General features: G+C 35.0%; 1 protein-coding gene across 1 annotated transcript in view; it reads right to left on the bottom strand.

Moving 5' to 3' along the window:
* LOC149206875 (chaperone protein dnaJ 16-like) overlaps nt 1–13286 on the bottom strand; it is a 47915-nt gene extending 34629 nt beyond the window's left edge. The window contains exon 1 of the mRNA XM_089395614.1: nt 12626–13286. Coding sequence (XP_089251740.1) covers nt 12626–12762 — 137 coding nt within the window. The 5' untranslated portion in view covers nt 12763–13286. The remainder of the gene's footprint in view (nt 1–12625) is intronic.
* Between the last annotated feature and the right edge of the window lie 13212 nt (nt 13287–26498).

Below are 26498 nucleotides of genomic sequence, written 5' to 3'. Positions count from 1 at the left end.
TTGAATAAAAACTCATCTAATTACCGCTAGAAGTGAGGGGGTAACAAGCTCGTCATTCTATGAAAGCTAATGATATAATCCAAGAAAGTATTATTCACTTGGTCAAGTAAATTGGGGAATTTGGCTATTAGAAATATACCAATCACTAAGTAACATAATTACCAAATACAAGTATGGATATTAATATCAATACAATATGTTATGAGAAAAATATGTATCTAAGAAATCTAAAACAGCCCCGACAGAGGGGTATACATCTCACAAATATAAGGGAGCCTAGGCACTACCTCAGTATTATGATCAGTTTTCTCTTTCAAGCTTTTATCCAGCTCAAATAATTGTGATAAACCTCAAACTCATAAATTTTTCAGCCTATTCTTTCAACAAAAGATCACTCAGGCCTTCAATCTCTGACTCCAATCTTCTACTCTTCCAACATTTTCTCAAGTTTGATGGCTTATATAAAGAGTACACCAAGGGCCTTGCTCTAAGATGAAAGTTCAACCTTGGAAACTTCGTACCATCTTTGAAATGCTTGTCTTCTTTTACTTTATTTGCATATTCCTCATTTTGAGATTCACTAAGTTATTCAAGACTACAATTGAAATACTCAAATATCACTTATAAGTTCAAAGGAACAATTCTTATGAGGGGAGAACATTGTTGTCACTAAAATTCCAAGGATTTTATGATATGAACAAGCTATAGATTTCTACAATTTCTAGGAAGAAAAAGAATCAATCTTTTCATGGCACATGCTTTGTGTTCAATGTTGAGCTCTACATGCAAGTTGTTTTCAGCAAACATTGACCATATTGTAAGAAAAAATATAACCAAATTGTATTCTTGTCATATTTCCATACAATATTAGACTTGTACAACCAGATTTGTTAACTATATGGGCATCCTTCAACCTAAACGTCTCATTTTGCTCCCTTGCCAAGTATGCCTTGAGTTATGTATATACCTTTTATGGGCAATGCCTTCCCACATCTATTACCTTGAAAGCATCCCTATTAGGTGATAAATTACCCTAAATTATTAGTAAAAGCAACATGCCAACTTATTAGAGTAGAAGTGCTCTCTCATGTGGAAGGAAAGGAATGATATAGAATTTACTCACACTCAATCAACTATAAGCTTCTCATAGTATGACAAATCACTAATTCATATGAATATGGATATGTAGATTGTTATGCCACAACGTTCGTTGAACTTCAACCTTAAGGTTCAAAATCCAGCCAACCTAAATATATTTTTCAGGTTCAATTAGGTTAGAAAAACCTCATAGTTAAACCTCAAGTCAAATTTAAACCTGAAGGCAAATTTAGGTTTATTATTGGTTTTCCTATTTTCTAGAAATTATTAAAAAAAGGTATGCTAACCCAAGAGCCATCTCCTTAGAAATCCTCTTGTACTTTTTTGTTCATTCCTCACTTAGTAGACCCACCTGCATTGCTCACGTCGTGAACCCTCTCTCCATTGTTGTCAACCCTTGACCTTGCTAACCAAAACCCTTAACCATATGATTGCTTAATGCCAACTATAAACCAAACTCATTGAATCTCTAATTAATGCAAATTCAACCCACCATTACTATTGCTAGATGAAACATATTCCTGCTAGGTCAACAGCCCAAAACCCATGGAGACTTCTTTTGTTGTAGCCTATAAGCCTTCCACCATCACTATGGCTATCCTCCAACAGATTTGCAACAACCCACAACTCAATTTGCAGCTTGTAGCCTATGCCACGACCCACAACTCAAGTTGTAGCATGTAGCCTATGCCACAACCCATAGTATTAGTATCCACAAACCCGTCACTATTGTAGTCTAAGTTTATAGACAACATCCAAGTGGCCAAGCCTCAAGGGAAATTTGAAAATATTCAAGATATTTAAAGTTATCAAAAAAGGGTTGGAGGTTGGGATAACTAATGTGGGCAATTTCTTTATAGAAGGGGGATGCCACCTGATTATTCAAAAGCTTCCTTCATTTCATTGTTATTAGTCAGTTTGATTTCAACATTGGAAATAAGATCTAATGCTAGGAAGGATCAGGTTGAGTAGGGCAAAAAAACCTCTTTCCCCCTTTATTCCTTGGGGGAGGCCTTTATAGAGTGTTTGTCCTTACACTCCTCACCCTTGCCCTTCTTAGGTCTTTAGAGCAATTTCATTCCTCTCCCTTTGGTCTTTGCTACTCTATTCCTTGTCCACAAGTGCGGACGAGGCATTCTTCCTCACCCCACTTAAATCGGCAAGTCACCTAATATACCTCTCCCTTTGGTCTTCCGGTCTCATGACCAGTCTCATGAAGTGCCCTCCTGCCAATGTGGTTTGTTTGGTCTGCCATCTACATCACCTTCAAATAAAGTATTTCCTGTTTGCTTTGTTACCTTTGTCTTCTATGGTGCTACTTACAACGATGCTATTGGTGGCTCTATTGTTGATGGTGTTGGCTATGAATCTTGATCTCATACTTATAAGGCCTGAAATTCAACATATGTGTGTGTATAGAAAAACCTCATGGCAAACATCATCAAAAAAAATTGAATTTGAATCAAACCTATCATTTCCAAACTCAAATTCAAACCCAAACCATGTGACTTAGGTAGATTATTGTGTGGGTCCAAAATATTGAGTTGGGCATGATCCATCGTTCTCAACTTCTAGGGGCTGCAATCCATATTGTTGGACACCTAATCCTAAATGGGTTAGTGTGGAAGCCGAATAGACCAAAGCAGTCCAAGAGACCTTGGGATCTGAAACCCAAGAGTCACATATTGTACTATAAATGTATATCTCATGTTAATAAAAAAATGTATTGCATGTTTTATCTTTCATATCTCTCTTGTTGTCCATGTGTGTTTAACATGGTATCAGAGCAGGCGTATTCCTGCCCTGTATAATTAATTTGAGCCATTTGTTTATGGCCTTTCTGTGCAGTGTATTTCTGCCATATTCCTTTATACAGACCTGTGCCTTGTCTGCCATATTCACTTGAACGTATGAAACGTTCCTCTCCCTGACACTGCCAGCGCTGTCCAAGCTGTTCTAACATGTCTGTCTGCCATATACCATTTATAAAACCTGCGCCTTGCTCTTCTGTTGCGCTGTCATCCTGACCTGATTTGAAACGTCTGCACTGTCCTTGTACCTGCGCTCTGGGCCTGACACGGTATCTCTGCGCTTGTCAGCTATGCGTTTTATATATTCTCCCATGCAAAAATGCAAAAACGCTTCTGCCATTATTCTTTGTGGTATCAGTTCATCGAATCACTGCTCCTCTCTACCATGCAATAATAGTTTTATTACATGCGTTTTCGGCTTTGCTCCAGTGGTGTGATTTCCCATACCACCATTGGCTTGATGTTAATTAATACCACTCAGCCCCTCGACTATCATGCTCTGTAGCTCCAGTCTATTGTAATACTCGATACCACTCATACTGCGTTGTCGTTACCGTTTATGTTGCAAGGCTCTCATATACCACTGTTATATATATAGTGCGTCCTAGCCATTTTGCGCTCCTTTCTGTGGGCATTCTGATGACCTCCCAATGCCTGAGAACTGTAGAACTTTGTTGAGCAATAGCAGCAAGGAAACATACGGGCATTAGAGCCCTCGCCAGTGCTTGTGTTCTCGGTAACAATCGTGGAAGCAGAAGCCTCTGTGTCCGACAAAATTAAATTGCGGTCCTTGGAATTTTGGTCGTTTTCAAATTGAAGCCCCTGGTTATGACCTTCATAAGCTCCTTCCTCTTTTGCATTCATTTCTCCTCCCAATAACTTTACAGGCCTCTGTAGCTTAAGGTGTTCATGGCTGAAATTACTGCATGGTTGCCTCAAATCCACTCCAAATAGTCTGGGCTGCTGCTGCTGCTTCTCCATGCAGCCCTTGTCGGCCCGGGAACTCGCAGATTCGCTGACCATTTCTGTATATCTGTGGATTTTGCTTATATCGAATATATTCCAGTCCAGCCTTCTGTCTGTCCTATGGATCGTCAATTCAAAGAACTCTTCTGATCTAGATCATGCATGAACAGAGAATCATAATCTTACCAGCAATCCGGACATTATTATAACTCTGAGTTTTACGGGCCTGTCGACTCTCTGACCGTTTGTAAATGGCGGATTAAATGCAGTTACCGTCCATTCACGCAATCTATGAGGTGGGCGTATGTATATCAGCATCTTAGCGTGTGGAGGCGTATCAGTGTGTAGAGGCGTATCAATCTATGGAGCATGTTTCTGTTTCGTTGAATAAGATAAGGACCAGCGTACAACGCAAATACCGATATACGTGTGGAGTCTCGCCCTGAAGTCTTGCCCGATCGGAAGATGAGCGGTCAATCACTCGGCCGTCGTGGTTTCAGAAGGTGAAGCGATTGAATTGCAGTGTGGATTTTGTGAACGTGCACTCTTAGAATTGTTGACTCAAGGTCTGGAACAACATCAAAGGCTCATTTGATCAACATGTAATAACTTATTTGGTTCGGTGCAATTACAATCAACATCGTTGCTCCGTTCTTCCTATTTCGACCTCAGTGGTGTGAATTCTATGTGCATTAATTAAGTCATGGGATCAAAATGTTAAAATCCATTGATTGCAGTACATGGCTTATGTGTGTCCTGGTAGTATATGTGTTGGACAGAATCCCATTAAAAGGTATGGTAACATCATAGTGGAATGTTCTTTTGCTGGAAGTTGATGGAGCGTTGGTTATTTGGCAAGAATACCGATTAGACTCAAGCCCGAATTGAAAGCATGTGTGTTTGGACTGGTGCGCATCGAGGCATGGTGGAAAGACGAACCAGGATTAAGGAAAGCAGCCGTCCGTTGGTATACACGCGCATTGCTCCTCCCATCAAACTCTGTTGAAACAAGGAACGAGGAATGATTAAATCGATGCGCTGTCCATTGAATGTTTTGCATTATTTTTGTGCTGTCCTTATGTGTTGTATAAAACTCTGGTGAATATTTGCGTTGTCTTGCATTGCGGTCTTACACTCAGAGCGCTGTCCATTTACACTCAGAGCGTTGTCCATTAACACTCAGAGCGCTGCCCATATATTTATATGTGTTCTTTAACGCTGATCAGTTTTGAGTATTACGTTGAATGTGTTGAATGTCTGTCTAACATGGCAGCTTGAAAGCTCGTGCGAGAATCGAACTGGTGGTAGCTGAATACTCTTCACTTGTGTGAGCATCCCTAGCACTGTGTGTTGCGCTGGTCACAATTTTGTGGAAGGTTATTCTGGGTGGTTCGAACTTGTTACTGCTCGCTGGTTGGACGTGTGGCTATATTGGAGTCTAAACTGATTGCTTCAGACCTGAGTATCACATCCCTGTACAGCGAGCTGGAGTATCACACCTCTCTGTGACATCTATTGTATATTAGGTGAATTAGTTAAAGTTCTGGGGTATGGTCATCTTGGAGATGGTAACCTACATCCGTGATCAATCTGGTATGTGCATTTAAGCATCAATTCATTTGCAATGAGATCCCTGTAGAGTGCTTCACTAGTTTTCCATCACGCTACACCAACTCACAATGTGGATTCGCTCTTGTAATGAGATCCTTGTAAAGTGATTCGTTAGTTTTTCTTCATACTACACCATCTCGCAGCATCGATTTTCTCTTGATATATATTTCTTCCATTAGGAAGGCCGAGTATCCCATTTATTTTCTAAACAGGTTCACATAATAGATTAAGCTATCTGTCTTTAAAAGAGAAAGCCAAGCATTCTGGGTCTGAAAGTCCTTGCTGGAATTTACTCTCATTGCTTCTCTTCATTGCAAGAAAGTGGTAAGATCAGAGAATATTAATTTGTGCCCTAGTCAAAGCATATGAATATTCAAATCCTGCCCATGACATGGTGTTATTGAAGTTTTGATAGTCATCATTTCTGATTTGAAAGTGAAGGAGTATTTGAAAGATCCAAGCAAGTTTGCAGTTGCTGTTGCCCCAGTTGTGGAATTGTATTTAAAACTCATTATAGTGCATTGATTCCTTGATTCCACTGCTGCATAAAGATTTTGGTGAGCTGATTGTAATCTTTTATATTGCACACTGATCATTTGCTGACATTTATAAAGGATATTGCTGTAGATATTACTTTTCTGCATTGAGTAGTAGTTGTGATCAGTTTTTTAAGGTGTAAATCAGACATTGAAGAAAAAATGGTCAGAACCAGTGAAGTATTACAGTTCCTTAAAACTTTAATATTATCTACTATTGATGACACATTACAAATCAGCAAAGGATCTCTCTCAGAAATTCAGACATGTCTACAAAATGCACAGGAAAAGATCGATTTTTTGCAACTTGAATCACAGCTACAGCAAGAAGAGCTACATCAAAATAGACACCATTCTGAACCTGTTTTTGTTCAGAACATTGAGACAACCACCCATCAGCAGCATGTTAATAATGGTACAGTTCATTCAAATAAAGCAGCAGTTGTATATGCAGATGCAGAAACTCAGTCTGCACTTCCCAAGCCCATCATCAGACCTTGGGAACAGCTTGTCCACAACAAGCACAGAACTGGTCTTGGATATGACAAGGACTTGTCCTTTCATATTCCAGACTATGCCAAGCCCATTCAGTTTCAGAGTGCTGGATTCATTCATGACAGTTCACCTGCTCCTCATGACAGTGCACCTACTCCTCATGACAGTTCAGCTTTAGCTGTTCCAGATTCTGCCCCTCTTCCACAGCAACAACAACAACAACAGATTGTGAAATGCCAACACTGTGATCGAGTTGGCCATCTGAAAGATCACTGTTTTGATCTTCATCCATGTAAGCACTGTCATAAAACCAACCATTCTTCACACAGATGCTTCAGAAACAAACGTCCTGCAAGAACAAAGATTCATCTTGGATGGATCGCTTCTTGGCAATGGGCATCAACAGCCAAGAAGATATTCCAAACACATGTCAGAACTTGTTCCAGAATATTGAACAGTCTTGCAGTTGAGTTTTCTCCATCATCTCACCTTGTATCTGACAGGGGGGGAAATGATGGTCATCTACAAGCTTCAAAGCCAAATCAAGCGAGCCTGAGCCACAACCTGCCACACCAGTTTCAGAGTTGTAGCCAGAGACAAAGATGCCCGTGAACATGCCTTCAGTTGCCAATCTGGGACACTTCCTCTAGCGAAGACTTTAGCTTCTTGCCAGTTTCGGAAGCATTCCAGGAACACAATTGAGAACACTTCCTCTAGCAGAAGACCCCAGCTTCTTGCCAGTTTTGGAAGAGTTCCAGGAATTGCATTAAGCATTCCAAAGTTGTTGGTTATCCTTAAACCATCACAGGTTGAGACTTCCCTTTTCAGGTTGAAGTTTTACCTTTTATGCGGGGTGAGACCTCCCTTATATGGTTGAAGGTTTCCCTCTTTAAAACAATAGGATCACTTCCTCTAGCAGAAAATTTCAGTTTCTTGCCAGTTTTGGAAGAGTTCCGGGAACTGCACTAAGCGTTCCAGTGTTGGCGGTCATCCTTAAACCACCGCCCTTTTTACCAACATTTCATAGAGCACATTCAGCCTAGTGCTGCCATGCATTTTTTGCACATTTTGTATTACAGCTCTCTTCTTGGACTCATACATAACCCTTCGGATTAAGGGGGGGAATGTTGGACACCTAATCCTAAATGGGTTAGTGTGGAAGCCGAATAGACCAAAGCAGTCCAAGAGACCTTGGGATCTGAAACCCAAGAGTCACATATTGTACTATAAATGTATATCTCATGTTAATAAAAAAAGGTATTGCATGTTTTATCTTTCATATCTCTCTTGCTGTCCATGTGTGTTTAACACATACAATGTGAACATGGAACAACATGATGCCTCACTTGGCCTATTAATTTGATCCAAACAGTCCCAACAACATTATGGAAAGTCTCGCCACACAAGCTGGTCATGCTCTTAAGAAACATGTGGAACAACACCATAGTTGGGCCATCTTCATCCTTAAGGAAATGAAAAGTTCCCCACTATCGTTTTTGCCATACCAAAGATTGAAAAATCTCATAATTCCAAACTAGTAATAATAGTTGGAAGCCAATTATTCCTAGTTCCAGCCTTGCTGTTGAAGGATGGTGGTCAAACCCCAACAATCATTATGAACCCTTACTTGGGGCCGGACTCATTCTGATGCCTGCTAGATCAATGTGTCTAGTTTTATGTTCTATTCAGCATGTCAGCCTCATGGCCAAGTCTTTGTTTATTGTTCTTTACAGTATCATTGATACGTATATGGTATATTACCCTATTCTTTGCCCATGGGGCTAAGTTTTGTTACTGGAAAAAAATATATATATAAACCCATTTCATTTTAACCGTGCTTGAGGTGGTTGCTTAAGCAGCTCAATTTTTTAAATAGAATACCATGTACATCTCCTGTTCATGGTAATAGTTAAAGGAAGAATTTTATAATAACAACTGAGTTACCAAGATCCAGATACAGATACTGATCCACCAGATTTTCAAAAAGCCAGGATCCAGATATGGCAGGAAAACGGCAAGTACAAAAAATATTAAAATATATTAATCATTAAAAAAAGAAAAATAAATTTAGAAATTTAGAGACAGGCAACTCTGTCCCTATCAGGTACAAAATCTGTAAGTGTTTTGTTAAACTTGCTTCTGTTGTTGTGACTCCTTGGAAACGCATTGCAAAGTTGAACAGTATTCAAACCCAAACCAAGATTCAAAATTGCACCTACATTTCTGAAACCTAGTAAATAGAATTTTTGGTTAAGAAACAAATTTCAAACAAGGATAGGAAATCTTAATACATATTTGGTGTCAAGTTTACCGTCTGGTGTATAGAGAGGTGTTGAAACATGTAATCTGGAATTGTGAGTTATTAGAATAATCTCAAGGCATATGATAAGAGTGCTCAAATTGTTATTCTCTGGATGTCATTCACAGGAAGCATTAGCAATTGGAGGCATAAGCACAAAAATTGTGTGGTGACATATATCCAATTCAGTGGTCAATTAGGACCACATTCAGAAGGGTAAACCTTATCACGGGGTGTGATCTAGGACCAACATCAAAAAAATTGATGTGAGTACGTAGGAAAGCAGAACTCAGAACACGGAAGCAGGAAAGCATGGAAAGGAGGAATGAACTCAGAACAGGAAAGCAGGAAAAAAAGAATGAACTCAGAAATGGAAAGGAAGAATGAATTGATAAGTATGAATAGAACGATAAATGGCCTACTTACATATAGATTTCATAAACATTGAACTTCCCAAATCTGTACATGATGAATGAAGTCAGAACCGTTCTGCAGTCCCTGTCTTCTGTATTCTGTAATGATAAAATCAGTCTCCTTATAGAGTATGAGGGGGGGTTATGGCTTTAAGCAGTTCGGGTTTTGTCCATTTGGGGCTTTTCTCCATTAAAATTAGCTTTGACCATGGATCTGTGGGCAAAACAACCCCAGAAAAATAAGAAGCCATTTCTGGAAAAACAGGGTACATTTCAGAAAGTCAGGATCCATTTCCTTCTACATGGGATCCACCTTCATGACAGATCCAGGAAGTTCAGGATCCAGACCCGCAGATCCTGCATGCAGGGGCAGTTAATCTGATTGCATAGATAACTTGGGGTTTAAAATACAAATATGTGGGACCTGCATGGTAGAAAGAGAATAAAGTACAAATATAAATGCTGTCTTAATCCAAAATAATTCATATGAGGATTTTCGGGTTTAATGACCATATCTACACAACTGGCTCAAACATAGGATCCACAATGTAAGAAACACATGTTTTAAAAATGAAAATGAAAAATGAATTTTCAACACCTTTTATGTCACTTTTTGTGAATTTCTTGTGAGGCACCTAGACATCCCAAGGATGTTCCTAACAGACCAGAGACATCCAACCAATGTAGAAACGATACACCTGGTGTTTTAGGGGCACCACAGAACATGGGAACACATACTCACATACCCCTTTGGCAAGAAAGGCAGGAAATTCATTCTCCCAACCCAGAGGAGGTGTCCCTGCAAAACACTGGGTTTTTTACAAGAATATGCTCATCTCCATAGCAGGGAAAGCTCCCCTGTGTAATAGATTCATTGACGTGAGTCAAATAAAATAGCTAAAGCATCAGCCATACAATCTTAAGATTGGTTTAAGGCAAGAGAAGCCAAAAAAAAAAAAAAAGCTAATCCCTTCTTCCACTTCCTCGCCAGTATGTTCCTATCAACATCCTGTTTTGTAGAGAAAAAAATTATTGCATAAATACAAACTATAAGATGAAATCTTATTATTACCATTGACTTGGATTTGGCATATATGATATCAATGTTTAGTAACTGTACTTTTAATTAGTTGTCATAATACTTTGCCAAGCTTCCCATCAGTCCATTGGTATGGAATATATGAGATCTGTATTAATATAATGCTAGGAATCAGGATGACATTAAAAAACAATGTTTTCAGAGGCCATGCACCTTCTTTGTAGTTGTGAATACATGATTATCGTTATCGATATATCATTTTCTACAGGGGCTCCCGTTGCCTAAAGTGATGTCAGCATTTTATCAAGTTACTAAAAAGGTGTCATCACTATAATACTGATTAACAGTTGAAGAAGAAGAGATTTTTGTAAAACACAGGTGCAAAAGACTCAACATATTAAAAAATTAGTATATTTGCATTTTAATCTAGAAGTAAACAATGGAAAATTTCAGATATTAGATTCAAAAAATTAGTTTTCAGAACATTAATAACAAAATATCTTCCAGAAAAACAGGACTTAAAAGTGCAACTCGGACAGATGATGTCAGATGAAACACCTCATAAAAGGCAACTTCACTCAAATCCATTTGAGAATATTGAGAGTGCTAATTTAAGAAAACAGCATGAATTATATCTTACCATAATTAGCAATATAAGGTTCTTTTTATATTTATGGTATATTGGCTGTGCTTCGAACACATTAATTCACAAAGTTTTATCTCTGAAGCATCAACTAATTTAATGCAGCAGTTCGCTGATATGTGGCACTCCCTCAATCAGACATTCAAAGATGATATAGCCGCTTATTAAGTAATTTTTATATACATTTATAAAAACACAACTATTCTAACAGCAACAAATGATGACATATGGAAACATCGAGTTATAATCTGTACTTGACCAGATAAAAGCCACTTATCACTAGCGATATTTTCCCCCTGAAAGTAACTTATTACTGATATTAAAATTTCAAGGAGACAAGTATCTTATGGCTGACTTGAACTGGCATCTTACATTTCCACTGTTATTGACATATCTACACAGCTACTGAAGGACTCTTGGGTAAAGACTGTGCTTAGAGGTGAAAAGAACCTATCAGAATTAAGTAGTTTCTACCAATACACGTTGAAATGCAGACCAATAATTTCAGCAAAAATACTAGTGGAATAAAACCATTGTACTTAACAAGATCGGGGCCACCTTGCACAAGACAAATTTAAAAAGATCTTAGTTGAAATTTATTCATTAAGCAGAGCTTTCTGCTTAACCTATTCTGTGAAGTTTAAATCCAGTATAAATTATGGTCCGCGTTGCATAAACAATTCAATCATAGTATATAATGCATTGTTATATTTTTCTTCACAGCATTCTGCTAAAAATATCTGTTAACTTTTAAAAACCAGGGTTGAAATCTAACAAGTTTGACTAAAATTGGCAGTGTTGTGATCTACACTAAGAAAATTTAACTCACCTTTAAAATACTCTGGAAAGCTCAAAGCAATTTAGTGGAACCGAGAACAAAGCGCATAGCATCCCTAAATTCTGAAGACTTTATCTTAAAGAAATTATTAAGAAATTTATTCGAACATAGCTTAATATATGCAATTATAATTACTCTATTTTAATCGATGTCAAACTCCAGGTTATGCAGAGTGGCTCTTTAATATCTTTGAATAATTAGAAAGTGTTCCTGCAGATTTTAGTGTGAAATACAAGCATCTTCTGAAATATTTCAAGGAAATCATTCCAACTTATCTTTTGTATATGATACTTAATTCTTCTGACTGTATAAAATTCATTTATCAAAGCGTCCTTTGTTAGCAGAATAAGCATAAAGGCGATCTAAAGGAATTTTCTCAGGTATTTTATAAAAGCTATTTGAACTTCCTTTGGCATAATCTAACTTTCTAACTAAATTTATTATGCTTTAAATGAACTCAAATAAAAGCCTGTACAGAGCCGCCCTTTGTGAACAGAAACTAGCTTGAAAGCTATGGTAAAGAGCTAGTATATTCAAACATCTCAGTCAGGAATAACTTAACTGTGGTAATCCCTTCAGCGTTTGGGCGGAAAGAGAACAAGGATTTTGTATCGAGTTTCTCAAGAAAAGAAACGAAGCTTTGAATAGGTAAAGAAGAACACAGATCTTGTCATTTTGAGCGTATGGATATTTCTCGAGACGAGAAGACTCCCAACCTCTTATCTTACAGAGGAATGGAGCTTCGCCGAGCGCTTCACGAATATATTTTATCACCCTAGACTTCGGTTTTAAAGATTCAAAACTAAAAGCGTTACTCGCAAAAAAACTAAAACAAAAGTCTCTGAGAAAAACTAGAAAGGAAAAGAAATCCCGTACTTTAAAGCCTTCTTACGATAAGATGACTTGATCTCCTGATCAGATGCGTCACGAGAGACACCCAGCACCTCATACGGATCCCGCCGAAATTCATCAACTCCATTTTCTCCTCTACAGGCACCTGATGCCCCAGGCATCTTGAACCGGTGCAAATATCCAAATATCCAAGAAGAGTATGCTCCGCTGCGAGTTTTCCTTCGTTTCTTCAACTAAATAAGCCGACCAGCTCAATCTTGGATACTTTTGCCAGCAAAAGACACCAAAATGCCCGAAAAAACTGCAAGAAAGCCCGAATCCGCCTTTTCCCGTAAGATTTGGCCTCGACTGACAAATAAGAACATTTTGCACAGCTTTGAATAGAAATTGACGATTCTTTTAAGATTTTTGCGAAAAAATGCTGGATTCTCCGCCGGTTCCAGCAAGAGAAATCGAAAAAAATTGCCGATTTGGAAGCCGACGCCGTAAATTTAAGGCAACCTGGAGCTTTTCGGGGACCTTAATTCGACGAGAGTCCGTTTTACCCAAAGTCGCAGAAGGTGGAGGCCCGAGATTTTAACTTCGCAGCGGGCCAGCCGTAAACCGTTTCTAAAAGGTCGGGTGCGCATTGGCACTCCTAGTAAAGACAAAGGGACCGCCTTGGAAAGAGGTGACAATCGGGCTTCCAAATTCAAAATACGAATTAGGACGAGTTTGAATCCAAAGTCTGTTATTTTGTTAAGTTTAATAATTTTACTTTGACCGCTCTGTGACTTGAAAACACCGCGATGTGACGTGTGCTTCGAAAACATAATTGGACAATGTAACTTATTTCACTGGTCGGGAATAGAATAGATTGTAAATCCGCCCTAACTTGAAGGTAGGTCTCCGTTCAGATGAGTGGGCTAGTAAAAGACAACCGACTCTCCTTTCTCTCTCACTGCGAGTTGTGTGAATTGTTTGTACTTAAAAGGAGTTAAATTTTATGTCTAATTTAATCTATTTTTAAATCTAATTTCAGTAACTGATTTTGTAAATTACTTCATATGTAGTTTTCATATATTATTAAACAATAAGTTGGTAGTTTTTTTCCCTTATAAATATATACATCGTGTTTCATATTTTTTTTAATATCCTACTTGCACTTCAATTCCGCATGTTATATTTGTGTTGGTGTTTTTTATATTAAGTGTGGTTTTTCCCAATTATATTTTCTAAGAGTTTAGGTTTATTTCATATAGATAAGGTATATATGAAGTAATTTTGTAGAGTAATACGATCCTAAAATATTATTTGAGTTTATTTATAGTGTTTTAGTTTTAGTGATGTTGTTTTTTAAGTTTGGTAAGATTATATTTTCATCATGTCTAATATATCATTTTGATTGGAGTAGGGAATTGAACTAGTGACTTCATATCAAGGAGTGTTTTAATAAAGTACCCAATCACAATATATCCAACACCCGTGGACTTAGTTTTGGTGTTTTTTAAAATTATAGAAATTCATTGTATTTATAACATTCAAAATGTTAATAGTGTATGAGCAAAATATCATAAATAGTATTTCAAAACAAAATTGAAAGAGCAAAATATCATAAATAGTATTTCAAACACCCTCGTTGGGTGAAGAGACCGGGAGGTGTGATTTTATATATAATATATTATCTGATTATGAAAATCAACATCAAAACCCAAAAAAATCAAAATAGTATTATAGATAAGGGACCACCAAGCTTAGATATGGGACCATCAAGCTTCGTGCATAACACTTAATTACAATTATAGGCAAATAAAAACTAACTTAGATTCATCTTAACTCTGGATCTACCAAGGGTTGAGAGGGATCAAATCTCCTTTTAATGTAAAAGAAGTTTGGACATCGAGAGATTTGATCTCTCTATTCTTAATAAATATGGAGTTAAGATAGATCTTTGCTGGTTTAATTATTAATTGTTTGTTTTATTTTTTATTTTATTTTTATATTTATGTAATCTTACCAAGTCAAAATGTTTTATTTAATAATTATAATTTATTTTATTTTATTAATTATATTTAGTTTTATCTAGGTTAGTTTAACTATTAATTGTTTGTATTATTTTATCTTTTTATTTTTATATTTATGTAATCTTACCAAGTTGAAATGTTTTAATTAATAATTATAATTTATTTTATGTTTATATTTTTATATTTATGTAATCTTACCAAGTCCAAATGTTTCAATTAATTATTATAATTTCTTTTATTTTTTAATTAAATTTAGCTTTATTTTTATTTTTATGTAATTTGACTAAGTCTAAAATGTTTACATAACCTAACAAGATATGATATGACAATATCTCTTCCATACTAGGCTAGAGAGCACCTCTCAACACAACAATACATCAAAACTTCAAAATAGCTCTTTCAATCATGTAGCATCCAAAAATTGCAAGAATGTTTTCAATATGAAAAACTTTCAATAACTCAACTTTCATAGAGTGAGAAACTTAAAATTCAAACTTATGAAAATAAGAAATAGGCCGTCTTTAAAAGAACTCTTTAATGTCTCAAATACCTGATTGCAATTTCATGTCATCATTGAATAGTCCATCCACTTTTACATTTTTTTATTCAATTCTCCATTAGACTCCAAACATGTGTTATACAAATGAAATTTAAAGAAAAACACTTCAATCTCCTAAATCTCAATGGTCTTAAACATCAAATTATAGTATCAAATTTATAATATACTAGAAACTTTTTAATATATTAAAAAAAATATATCGTGTTATCTAATTCATAAACATACTTCAACTATAACTGTGGTAAATTTTTACCTCATCTATAACTTTCTTAAATTAATACAAAATTTACTTTAGTTTAAAAAATGAAATTCAATTACATAATAAATAAATAAACAAACAAAAACAAAAACAAACAAACTTATTAATATTATTCAAAACTTATTCCAAATTAATTAAAAAAAATTATGTCATCTAATTCATAAACATACTTCATCTATAACTTTCTTAAACTAATACAAATTTCACTTTAATTTTAAAAATGAAATTCAATTACGTAAAAAAACAAAAAACAAAAAACAAAAAAAACAAAAACAAAAACAAAAACAAACAACTTATTAATATTATTCAAAACTTATTCCAAATTAATTAAAAAAAAATCATATTATTTAATTAGTAAACATACTTTACTTATAACTTTCTTAAATTAATACAATTTTTACTTTAGTTTAAAAAATAAAAGTCAATTGCATTAAAATAATAATTATAATAATAATAATAATTAAATTTATTAATATTATTCAAAACTTATTCCAAATCCATTAAAAAAAAATTAGTAAAAACTTATACCAGATTAATTAAAAACCTGACTCTTTCTTATTCTCAACTTGACTTAAAATTTGATGTGGTATTATTTTCATGTAAACCATTATAAAATAAAATAAGAACATTTTTAATTAGTAAAAACTTGAACCAAGTTAATTAAAAACCACATCTTTCTTATTTAAACGTTCTCCACATAAAATAAATTAATATGGTATTATTTTTACCTAAACAATTATGAAATACGGACATTTGATTTTCATAATGGTAAACTATTTAAAATTCAAAATGCTTTATTTTACTATTAATATGGTACCAAAACTTTTAATTAATCACGAACTCTTTAGTTGAAACATGTAACCACTCTCCACAAAATTAAATTTCAATAATAAAAAGAAATGAACGGCTCACTTAATAAACCATCACCACCCCGACTTATCTACCAATAAAAACGTACCATTCTTCTTTTGTTACGTACGTGGGGTGCCTTAAGGTTTAAAAGTGTATCAATTCAAAATCTAGGCGGGACCCTTCTTAAGCCTCCTTCAAGCCCTAATCAAATGATTCATGATGCTTTTCCTTGTACATATGGGGCATCCCCATGTGGATGCCACCCTTTTTTGAATAGGTAAGAAATGGACTTTTCAATTAAAGTGAAGCCATCCTCTTTCAGTATTTAATAAGCATGATCTGTCACCTTAGGCTCCCAGTTCAATACATGTTGGAGCGAACTTCAAGGATAAAAAGGCAACATAGTATCATAACGAGTCCTCCTCACTTGATTAGATTAGATTGCACACTTGTTTTATTTATTTATTTTAAATAAATAAAAAATTTAATATAGGTAAATAACTAATTATAAGTTTGGAGTATGCTCTAAAAATGTTTTTGTTTAGTTAAGAGTTCGTCTTTTTTAGAAATAAGGAAATAAGTTAACTGCTTAATACCGAGTGACATCTGTTAGGAGTGAAAACATGCCCCTTTATAAATCACCAACAGGTAATTTTAGGTGGTATGGTTTTAAATGAGTAATAGTGATGAGTCACCTTATATCAACAGGTAATTCTAGGTGGCATGGTTTTAAATGAGTAATGGTGATGAGTCACCTTATATCAACGGGTAATTCTAGGTGGCATGGTTTTAAATGAGTGATGGTGATGAGTCACCTTGTAATTCTAGGTGGCATGGTTTTAAATGAGTAATGGTGATGAGTCACCTTATATTCACAAATAGCATCGAGCAATGGTTGTCCCCACTACTAGTTTCACAATTGAGTTATGATAGGTTTTCTCGCTGTGTAAAAAAAATAAACGCTCAATAGATAATCATTTTTTATCATTATTAAAAAAAATATTGGTTAACACAAATTATTATTAAAAGAAAAAAACACATCTAAGGAGACACATTTTCACTCTTTGCCAAATGCCTTTAAATCTTATCTCACTAATCTATTTCCTTACATTTAAAAAGATAAACTCTTGACAAATCAAAAATAATTTTAAAATATACTCCAAACTTATATTAAATAACTTATTATAATTACACATAAATTCATATATTCATTTTCATAAATAAAATATATACCATATAAATTACTCATTTTCATTAATAAAAACCTATATTATATAAATTACACAATCAACACTTTAATGGTAGTGTTAGCATTTTAATGTTAATGTTAAATTGACTTTCTATATTTTTGAAAGGATTAATTAATAAAATAAATTGAAAAGTTTAATCATTCTTTGGTTTAAGTTCTTTTTCACATTTGAAAATTTTATTGTAGTTTTATGATATTAGTATTTTGATTTTGGAATTTTGTTTTTAAATTTTTAATAAATTTAAAAATAAAGATAATTTGGTTTAAAAAAATGAGATTATTAGTTTATAATCTAATTTCATTATAGTTTTGAGGGTTAGTTCAATTGATCTAGTTCTGACCATGACCTTGCTAATGGGAGGTCATGGGGTCAATTCTTTTTTATGCTCTCAGAGTTAGGCTTTGTTAATGAGTGGGCAAGAAGTGATCCCTTCAAGTTGATCTACCCAAATATTTTTGTAAACATAGTAGCCACTTATCTCTAATATACGTTAACCATACTAACAAAAAATCATTTCATCACTTAACCACTACTGCCAACAAAACCATCTTTGAGAGAAACCTCTTCATTATTATTTTTGCTTGGGTTTTCATTTCTCTTGGCAACTTTTCACCTTCCTATTTCAATTCTTCAATTCCAATTTAACTTAACATTTTTTTCAAACTTTTTAATTCTCATTATCTTCATATGCGTATATGTACTTTCATCTTCTTAATTTTTATGATCCATTATGTTGTTTCAACTTCTACAACATTCCTCTCCTCCCATGCACCTCAACTCTTTTGTCATGCATGTGTATTCGGCATGTTATGTATGTCACTTGAACTGTATCCAAATTGCATTCATCTTTGCTATGTTATGCTTATTTGTGTTGCATTCATTTGCATTATGGTGTGTTTCTCTAATGCATTAAATTTTATAACAACTATTTTTGTATTAGAAAGTATAATATTAATTATGATTAATATTTTTTTTTCCCAAGGAAAAAAAACGTAATTTTATTCAACCTGAAAAATAGGGACAAAATTACATTTTTGCATATGCCCGAGGGCATTACAGTCATATCAACTAAAATGCTTACCAACAAAGAAGAGCATAAAGTTCCCAAAAGAACATTCCTCCAAAAACTGAAGATCCATAAAAAATTGGGCACAAGTCGCCCAGATAGCCCCAATAAATCCTCAAAAATAGATAGAGAAAATAAACCTTAGGACAAGGACTGATGAAAAAAATCAAAAGGCCAAGCATGGCCACTAGAAACCCCAAAAAGGGCAACATAGAAAACCTGAAACCTCAGCACAAGAAACTCGGGTACAGGCCGAAAGAAACACACTTAAAAATAGTTGAGAGGCATGAAAGGTCATAGCCCAAAGAGGGAGCGATCAAAGGAAGTCGTCTATGCGACGTCAGGAACCACAAAGCATCCACGCCGAGGAAACATATAGGTAACGAACAGTCGAATAAAGACACCCCTACAAGCAAACCCACAAGGACAAAGGTAGAAACATCTACGAGATAAATGCTTCAGCAACAACAACAACCCATGTAAACCTATCCAAGACGACTTGAACACCACCACATCCCATACCAACAACACTCCATTGTTGTAGAAAAATAAAGAGGCCCAAAACCAAGGATAAAATGACAAAGACATTACATCCCAACCCCTTCAACTCCCATCAAATGCAGCAGCAAAAAGGGAGGCATGAAACCAGGACCCATACACTACAGTCCTCTCAATTCCCTTCGCAAGAGCAACAGACGGTGGCGGAAAAAGACGACCAGGCTAAGCAACAATACGACAATGATGAACCAGAGCTCCAATGTTGACATCCAACCAGAGCAAGGAGGAAAGAGGGCAGTGGCGGCAAGGGTTCCTGCCACTAAGCCCTCATATTATTAACAATTATTAATGAAGATTTGATTTATTAAGTTATAAGTTTGTCATTAAAATTAATGAAGATTTGATTTGTTAAGCTATAAGTTTGTCATTAAAACTAATGAAGATTTGATTTATTAAGTTATAAGTTTGTAATTGAAATTTATTTCATTATCATTGATTTCACCTAAATTATTGTGTTTATATACAAAGGCGCAATTTAAATGTTCTACATTTTGGTAATTTTTACTAAAATTTAATTATATAACTTTTGTTGAGATTGTAATTTTACATGAATTACATTACATTTTTGAATGCATAAATGGATTAATGCCTCTGAAAAACCAAAATACACTCATATTGTACAAACTCAACAATTGAAATTTGCAATTTCAACAAATTTTAACAAGGAGGTTTCAAGTAAAATTAATGCAAAAATATAATAAAAAAATCAAAATATAAAACATTTAAACTATATTATATACAAAAGGTCAAAATCAAACATAGATTTCTAATAATTTTTATAAAATGAATATTCTTCAAAACTTTGACAAAAGAACCCACAAAAACTTGCCCTTTATGCTAGATGAAACAAATATTGAAGCTATAATGGAAATAAATGTATATTTTTCTAGAAAGTCAATTTTATTACAAAACTCCTTGCACAAGGTGACAAGGGAGGGGACAAATGGGAGGACAACATGGTTGTTGTCCCACCAAGCAATAAATGAAAGGGACATGACATGCTACCCCTCCCTTGGATGATCGTGTAAGGCATAACTGCCCAAGCTTGCCTTACTTTGGTTCATAACTACGACGAGATGGTTTCCTTCGATGTTGTCCTCTTCTATGCAAATGTGAGCTATGGAGCTCTGAGCTGGCATGTATAATGATTGTGAGGAGTATTTATTTGATTGTGGTTTTGATGGCGACTTATTCCCAACATTTATTTCAATTTGAAAGGAAGAATTCTACTACAAAGCACCCTCCAAACTTCGGTCTATATGTTGGCTCTCTTGCTTGCTTCCCTTCCCATCATTCTCTAGTACAATTTGTTGGCCCTCGCAGTGGAATCCCTCACCCCTCTTTGGTTCTTGAGTCACAATGCATTAGTTTTTTAGTATAAAGGTTAGCAAGGGAGCAAGCTCCCCCCTGCCCATCCTTACTCATCTCCATGGGAGCTCCATAACCCTCAAAAGTCGATGCGTTATCACTCTACTCTCTACCTTGTTCCATGGACATTGTCATGCGAAGACAAAGTGCCCACAACAGAAGAGGAGCGACTTACTATGAAACTTATGGAGGTTTGAGAGCCCACTTCGAAGCATATTCCTCTTCACATCAATTCTATGAGCAGATTCTGTTAGATCTACAACAAGAACTCATGGATGTTGAACAAGGAATCATGGGGGAAAGAGGTTGTCTCTTAGACACAATTATTGCAGCAGAAATAATAGTGTGGATCTCAAACACTTGACACACTCAGGGACAACACAACTAATACTTGCACACCATATACTTATATTGGCAAATGAAAACTCTATTGGAGAAGGTGATCATGGATCAAAATTATGCAAAGGATGAGATCTTGCTCATGTTAGATGAGCTTCAACTGCAAATGAAGGACATGGACAAAGGAATGGAGAGGATCAAGACATACTTTTCTTCTCCACCTAGTCTAGGGAACACCAACTAACATGGCAGAAAATACATCGAAGTGGAACCATCTAAATCAACTTAATCTCTATGTTTTTCTCTTAGGGTTTCAACTTTTGTCTCTTATGTTGGGTTAATCAGTTTGATGAACATGCTAGATTGCCAGAAACTCATAGCTATGCTAATACACTTCATGCACATTTTGGCTTAAATTTTGACTTTCAAACTTTTAGTAAAAAGCTTAATGCATTACTACTAATTTGATTTCCCTAATACCAGGGCAAGACATGCTCGGACTATCTAAATTTATATTATCTATCTAATTAATAATAATAAAAAATATAAAATTAATTAAAAATCTTATCAAACACAGCTCACAGGGCTTTGGATTGACATGAATGGGTGCACTGTTAAGACACTCCTTGCTATAGGTCACTAATTCAAATCCCTATGGGTGCTTACCTACCAAAAAAAATAAAAATCCCATCAAACACATGATCTCAACACTTAAGAATTACAACCTATTAATATAAAAAATATTTTTTTATAAACATTATAATAAAAGTTATCCATTATTATATATTCTTTGATTTCTTCATCATTTACTTTCACTTTTATCTCCTTACCAACCACCCGTTTTAATTAAACATAAATAAAAGTACCTTTAAAAATAATATAAAATAGAAGTATAATCTTAAAATAAGAAATATTGATAAATACTCTCAAATCTTAATAATGCTTCTTCCGTGTAAATTGTAAAAGGGAAGGAGTCACACAGAGCATAAGTAATCTATAATTGTCAAAGGTAATGATGGTAAGACCAAGCATACCATGATAATGATGCAAAAACAAAAAATAATAATAATTAATTCATGAAATTGGATTGGTTGTACAACATCATTATGCAATAAAGTAGGTTAGCAAATCAAATAAATTTCAACCAAACATTTTATAATTTTTAACACCAAAGATGGTGTCATGTATAAGAATGACCTTTTGTAAAAACAAAAAAGATAAGAAATGCCCTTAAAAAAAACAAAATATATATATATAAAAAGGTTAATGGAATATGATTAAGAGTGGTGATTTAAATAAAAATTGTTAATGGAGTATTATCAAGAATGGTGGTTGAAATTGTCTTTCAATTTCCATTCCATTTTTAAAATATGAATTTTAAATGAATCATGGAATCACTACATTGACTTCCTATTACATAAACCTATTAAAATATTGACTTATTCTTTTTAAAATAAACTTTGTTATATTATAACGTTGAGAAGGAACAACTCAAAGAAGATGGTTGTTAATGAATATTGTTTATAAATCCTTGGCTAGATATTATTGAAATAAGAGTATGAGGACAAACATTATATATATATTATTAGAAAATTTATCATAATTTATTTGTCAAACTCATTGTCATTATTATTTGTATTAATATTTATGAATATAAAGTGATTCATCGTTGTTATTCAAGAAATCACATTATTTGGAATAATTTACAAGTGATTTATGAGAGGTAAGCTTTCATTTATGCTAGATGCCTCTTGGTTTTAGGTCATTAACTTGTTTCCTTGTGTTTGAGGAAAACAAACTCTTAGCCAAGTAAAAACAATTTTAAGTCATACTCCAAAGCCAATTACATCATTTTATGTAATTTTTATGGATACTTTATTATCTATTGTTTGAGTAGAAAATATATTTTTAGAAAAAAATGTCATTTTCCCTCACTTAAAGGTGTAGAAATTCCTTGTAGATTCAAACTGCAGATTGTAATATGTTAAAACAATGACTTGAATATACTCTACTGATCAGCAGAAACAATAAACGATCGATGAAATCACGAAGCATAAAAGAGAAAGAATTCAATCACACATAACACAATAACTTTATGGAGAAAACCACAACTAAAAACCCTTGTTGTCTATATATTGCATTAATCAGAAAATATGAGAAAATTACAATGTTTTGCTCAAGCTTGAGCAACCTCTGCATTATCTCTATCTATCTCATTACCAACTTGTCCACAAGCTTCTCTTGGCACACCTTTCTCTCACAAGCTCCACGCACAAACTTGTGCTTCCTATTGCTTGGTCTCACCAACTTGTGCTCATCAAAACAATGATTAAACTTGTGTCGTTGTTCCTCCTTTTAAAATCAATTTGAATGGCTAAAATTAGTGAGCTTTCTAATTAAGGAATTATTTATTTTAGGCCTTCTTCTTATTGCTTGCACCATCTGTTTAATTTAGATGATTTTACAATTGATAATACATTGTCCCTGAACTTCAATCTCAACTGGCTCTTTCTCTTATCTGATATGCATGAGTTAATTATGATTTAATCCTCAGTTTACTGGTTGAGCTGTGATGGTTACACCCCATTACTAGATCTCCCACTAATTGCTTCATTTGTTGCAACTCGTTTAACTGAATTTAACTCAATTAGACTGAATTAATAATTACAACTCAAAAGAACTCTACCTGGGCCCCTAAAATTTAGGAACCACTCTACATGATTCTAGATAGACTCCCAACTCAAATTAACTTAGTCAATTAAGTCAAATTAACTTAGTTAACTACTACAAGTTGTCATGAGATATGGAATTACAATTTAATTCCTAATTTAATTCAATGAAAAATTAAATTAGGATTTATCTTGATGCTATTTTTAATATTCTTGTTGTTATTTTCAACACTCCCTCTCAACAAGAAAGGAATTCAACTCTATCTTGATCGAGTAACTTGGAATGTTTTGCATGCAACTCTTGTCATTGTTGTTGTTGCTACTGCAACATCTGCAACCCAAAAAAAGCATCCAAACAAAATAAATTGAATCAACTGTGTCTACTACTGTCTATAGGAAAATTGTGTTGATGTTGACTCTGCCTTTGAGCCTCCTACTCTGCTGTCAACTCTACTCTGCACTCCTCAGTATCTGACTGACACTGATCCTCCTGCTAATGAATACTATGGGCTCTCGTAGCAATGTAATGATCCATGAGACAAAAAACACCTCAATGGACCCTGCCCAAATTTCTACAGCTCTTGGGACTATTGCTTCACATCGCCCCACCTCTTTGCTTCTCCAATTGTGGCTGCTCCACAACTTACTGAGGCTTCTTCTAAGTATTAATGTTGAGAGGTCTAACATGCTCACTCTCAACCACCATATCTCTAAACTTTGCCTTGCTCCTCAAGGCTTTGCATGCATGAGTTAAATCAAATATACTTATATTGACGTTGTTGCTTCCACATTGTTGCTACAACTAATGCAATAATGAGTCTGATCTCCCCAGATCCTAAAGCACTAAATTCCAAAGGGTTGCTCCATCTGAAACTAGACTCCTTCTAAGTCTCGATCTCCCTATGGGAAATCTCTCTTCTCCTTCCTCATAACTTGCATTGTCCTCTTGCACTGGAAACTGGACTACGAAGCTCTGTGTTGGGAATCTCCTCAACTAATGCAATAATGAGTTTGTTCTCCCCAGATCCTAAAGCACTAGATTCCATAGGGTTGCTCCATCTGAAACTAGACTCCCTCTGAGTCTCGATCTCCCTATGGGAAATCTCTCTCATGCCTCCTCGCAACTTCCATTGTCCTCTTACACTGGAAACTGGACAATGAAGCTCTGCGTTGGGAATCTCCTAGCTGGAATTGCACCTGCATAATACAACTGGACAATTCGCATTGTTTGTGTCTGCAAGGACAACTTTGAATTCTTCTCTTCTATCGTGATTTCAGTTCTGATACCATGTAGAAATTTCTACAAATCTAGCTCTTATACCATGTAGAATTCATTGTAGATTCAAACTACAGATTGTAATATGCTAAAACAATTGACTTGAATCTACTCTACTCATCAATGGAAACAATAAACGATCGATGAAATCACAAAGCATAAAAGAGAAAGAATTCAATCACACATAACACAATAATTTTATGGGGAAAGCCACAGAAAAAACCCCTGCTATCTGTATATTGCATTAATAAGAAAATATGAGAAGATTAAAATGCTCTACTCAAGCCCGAGCAACCTCTACACTATCTCTATCTATCTCATTACCAACTTGTGAACAAGCTTCTCTTGGCACACCTTTCTCTCACAAGCTCCACACATAAACTTGTGCTTCCTATTGCTTGGTCTCACCAACTCATGCTCACCAAAACAATGATTAAACTTGTGCCTTCATTCCTCCTTTTAAAGGCAATTCGAATGGCTAAAATTAATGAGTTTTCTAATTAAGTAATGACTTATTTTAGGCCTTCATCTAATTGCATGCACCATCTGTTTAATTTAGATGATTTTACAACTTATAGTACATTGTCCCTGAACTCCAATCTCAATTGGGTCTTTCTTTGATCTGACTTGCATGAGTTAATTATGAGTGAATCTTCAATTTACTAGTTTAGCAGTGCTGCTTACACTCCACTACTGGATCTCCCACTAATTCCTCCATCAGTTGGAACTAGTTTAACTGAATCTAACTCAGTTAGACTGAATTAAATAACTAAAACTCAAAAGAACTCAACCTGGGCCCCTAAAACTTAGGAACCATTATACATGACTCTAGATAGACTCCCAACTTGAATTAACTGAGTCAACTAGGTCAAATTAACTTAGTTAACTACTACAAGTTGTCATGAGATGTGGAATTACAATTTAATTCCTAATTTAATTCAAGGACAAATTAAATTGGGATTTATCTTGATGTTATTTTTAACATTTATTGTTGCTAATTTCAACACTCCCTCTCAACAAAGGAATTCAACTCTATCCCGATATGGTACCTTCGAAATTTTCTGCATGCAACTATTGTAAGTGTTGTTGTTGGTATTGCAACATCTGCAACTCAAAAAAAGCATTCAAACAAAATAAACTGAAGCAATTGTGTCTACAACTATCTACCAGAAAATTGTGTTGTTGCTGACTCTGCCTTTGAGCCTCCTGCTCTGTTGTCAACTCTGCTTTGCACTCCTCAATATTTGACTGACACTAATCCTCCTACTACTAAATATTGTGGGCCCCCGTAGCAAGGTAATGATCCATGAGACAAAAAACACCTCAATGGACCTTGCCCAAATTTTGCAACTCTTGGGACTATTGCTTCACATTTCCCACCTCTTTTCTTCTCCAATTGTGGCTGCTCCAAAACTTGTTGAGGCATCTTCTGAGTATGCATGTTGAGAGATCTAACATGCTCCTTCTCAACCACCATATCTCTAGTCTCTACCTTGTTCCTCAAGGCTTTGTATGCATGAGCTGAATCAGATCTACTCATATTGTTGCTGCTACTTCGGCATTGTTGCTACAACTACTGCAATAATGAGTCTGATCTCCCCAGATCTTGAAGTACTAGCTTGCATAGGGCTACTCCGTTTGAAACTAGTCTCCCTCTGAGTCTCGATTTCCCTATGGGAAATCTCTTTGCTCCCTCCT

This window comes from Pinus tabuliformis, chromosome 1_2 (assembly GCF_031772625.1).
Source record: "Pinus tabuliformis cultivar Carrire ecotype Pingquan chromosome 1_2, CPIR1, whole genome shotgun sequence".
Taxonomy (NCBI): Eukaryota; Viridiplantae; Streptophyta; class Pinopsida; order Pinales; family Pinaceae; genus Pinus; species Pinus tabuliformis.
Note: the sequence above shows the minus strand (reverse complement) of the source record. Positions and strands in the feature narration are given on the sequence as shown.